Source organism: Mangifera indica, chromosome 6, assembly GCF_011075055.1.
Source record: "Mangifera indica cultivar Alphonso chromosome 6, CATAS_Mindica_2.1, whole genome shotgun sequence".
Lineage (NCBI taxonomy): Eukaryota > Viridiplantae > Streptophyta > Magnoliopsida > Sapindales > Anacardiaceae > Mangifera > Mangifera indica.
This window is the reverse complement of record NC_058142.1, coordinates 3,702,469-3,704,047: the sequence shown is the minus strand read 5'-3', so window position 1 is coordinate 3,704,047 and position 1,579 is coordinate 3,702,469. Positions and strand designations below refer to the sequence as shown.

General features: G+C 32.6%; 1 protein-coding gene across 1 annotated transcript; it reads left to right on the top strand.

The window, feature by feature from the left end:
* Positions 1–346: 346 nt before the first annotated feature.
* On the top strand, positions 347–964 carry LOC123219574 (calcium-binding protein PBP1-like). The gene has a single exon (XM_044641580.1). The coding sequence runs from the start codon at positions 527–529 to the stop codon at positions 866–868; it is 342 nt and encodes a 113-aa protein (XP_044497515.1). The 5' UTR covers positions 347–526; the 3' UTR covers positions 869–964.
* The last annotated feature ends 615 nt before the right edge of the window (positions 965–1,579 follow it).

Sequence of the window (1,579 nt, the reverse complement as noted above, 5' to 3'; positions counted from 1 at the left end):
GGGGGGGAAGGGGAAGAGAAAGAGATTGTTAGCTTTTAGGGTTTAGAAGGAAAATAGATAAAATTTTGCTATTTTTAATATATTATAGTTAAATAATGATTTTATCTCTAAAACTAACTGATTTTGTTAAATTAACAACTCATAAATGAAAATTTGAGTTTTTAATACTTAACTGGTATTAGTTTGAGATTTCAACAAACCTTGGGTGGGAATATGTCCTTTTGGCCTTTAGTAAAATGCGTCCACAGCAAAAAGTTATCATGTATGACAGGAAAATCCTTGGCATGGCCAAATAAAAGTGGCAGCTTCCCATGCAACTTCGAGGAAGGAGAACAATTTCAGAATACGAAATCCCCACGAATTATGCCCAGCAAAATGCCGGCTTCTTCACAAAAATCTATCTTACCTGCACCTTCGTTGTCAATCAACACCTTTCTTCTCTTTCATAGTATAAATACGCCAGCCCATCTTCTCCTTCATAGTTCACACAAATCAATCTACCTTATTTTTTCACTTTAATTCACTAATGGCGTCTGCAAATAGAGTTGTTTTTGAGGATTATTTTCCTGCCATGGTAGAGAAATTGGGAGCTGAGGGGTTCATGCAGGAGCTGCACAAGGGATTTCGTATGTTGATGGATGATGAGAAGGGAGTGATAACATTTGAGAGCTTGAAGAAGAAGGCGGCATTGCTTGGTTTGCAAGACATGAGTGATGATGAAGTGAGGTGTATGTTGAGAGAAGGTGATGTTGATGGAGATGGAGCGTTGGATGAGATGGAATTTTGCACTCTCATGTTCAGGTTGAGTCCTGATTTTATGAAGAGTTGCAGAAAATTAGTTTTAGAAGCCCTTCTTAATGAGTTTTAGATGTTGCTTAATTTTAGCTTTTTCTTTCTTTCTTTCTTTCTCTATGTACACTACTATGTTTTAATGCATGTTATTAGTGTAATTATTTCTTTGCAGTATTACTTTGTTTAGCCCTGAAATTTGGACACTTGAAAAATCTTGATTTCTTGAGTAAAACATTTGAAGCCAAACAGCATTACGGTTTCCATGGAACTTCAAATTTGAAGGGAGATGGGATATTTTCCATCCAAACTATGTCAAAATAAATTTCTTCTATCAAAGTCGAAAATGATGTTTTACCACATTACATCAAACATAGTCAGTAAAATTAGTAAATTTCAAAATAAACACATTAAAAAGACAATAATACCCTTTATAGCTTTTAATATTTATCAAAGATAAATACCATTTTATCCCCCAATTTTGTTGAATATATTTTTCACCACGTTTAAAAAAACTAAACTTTGAAACCTAAAGCAATTGTCAGTGGTGGAATATAGCTAGTAACGATTGAAATCACATCAGATCAATGAGATTCCAACTGAAATTACACCATCAAATCGAAATTACATTAGAATAATGTGATTTCAACAAAAATCATTTTAATACGATCCTAAGTCTAATTTCAATTGTAATTGATATGTTTATGGATTTAACATTGGTTAGAGTAAGGATAAAGGTTTTGATTATTTTTTCAATTAAAATAGGGATTTAAACAATAAATTTTAAAAT

Excerpts from the sequence above, each read along its gene's own strand:
- LOC123219574 (XM_044641580.1), top strand. The coding sequence starts at position 527 with ATGGCGTCTGCAAATAGAGTTGTTTTTGAGGATTATTTTCCTGCCATG.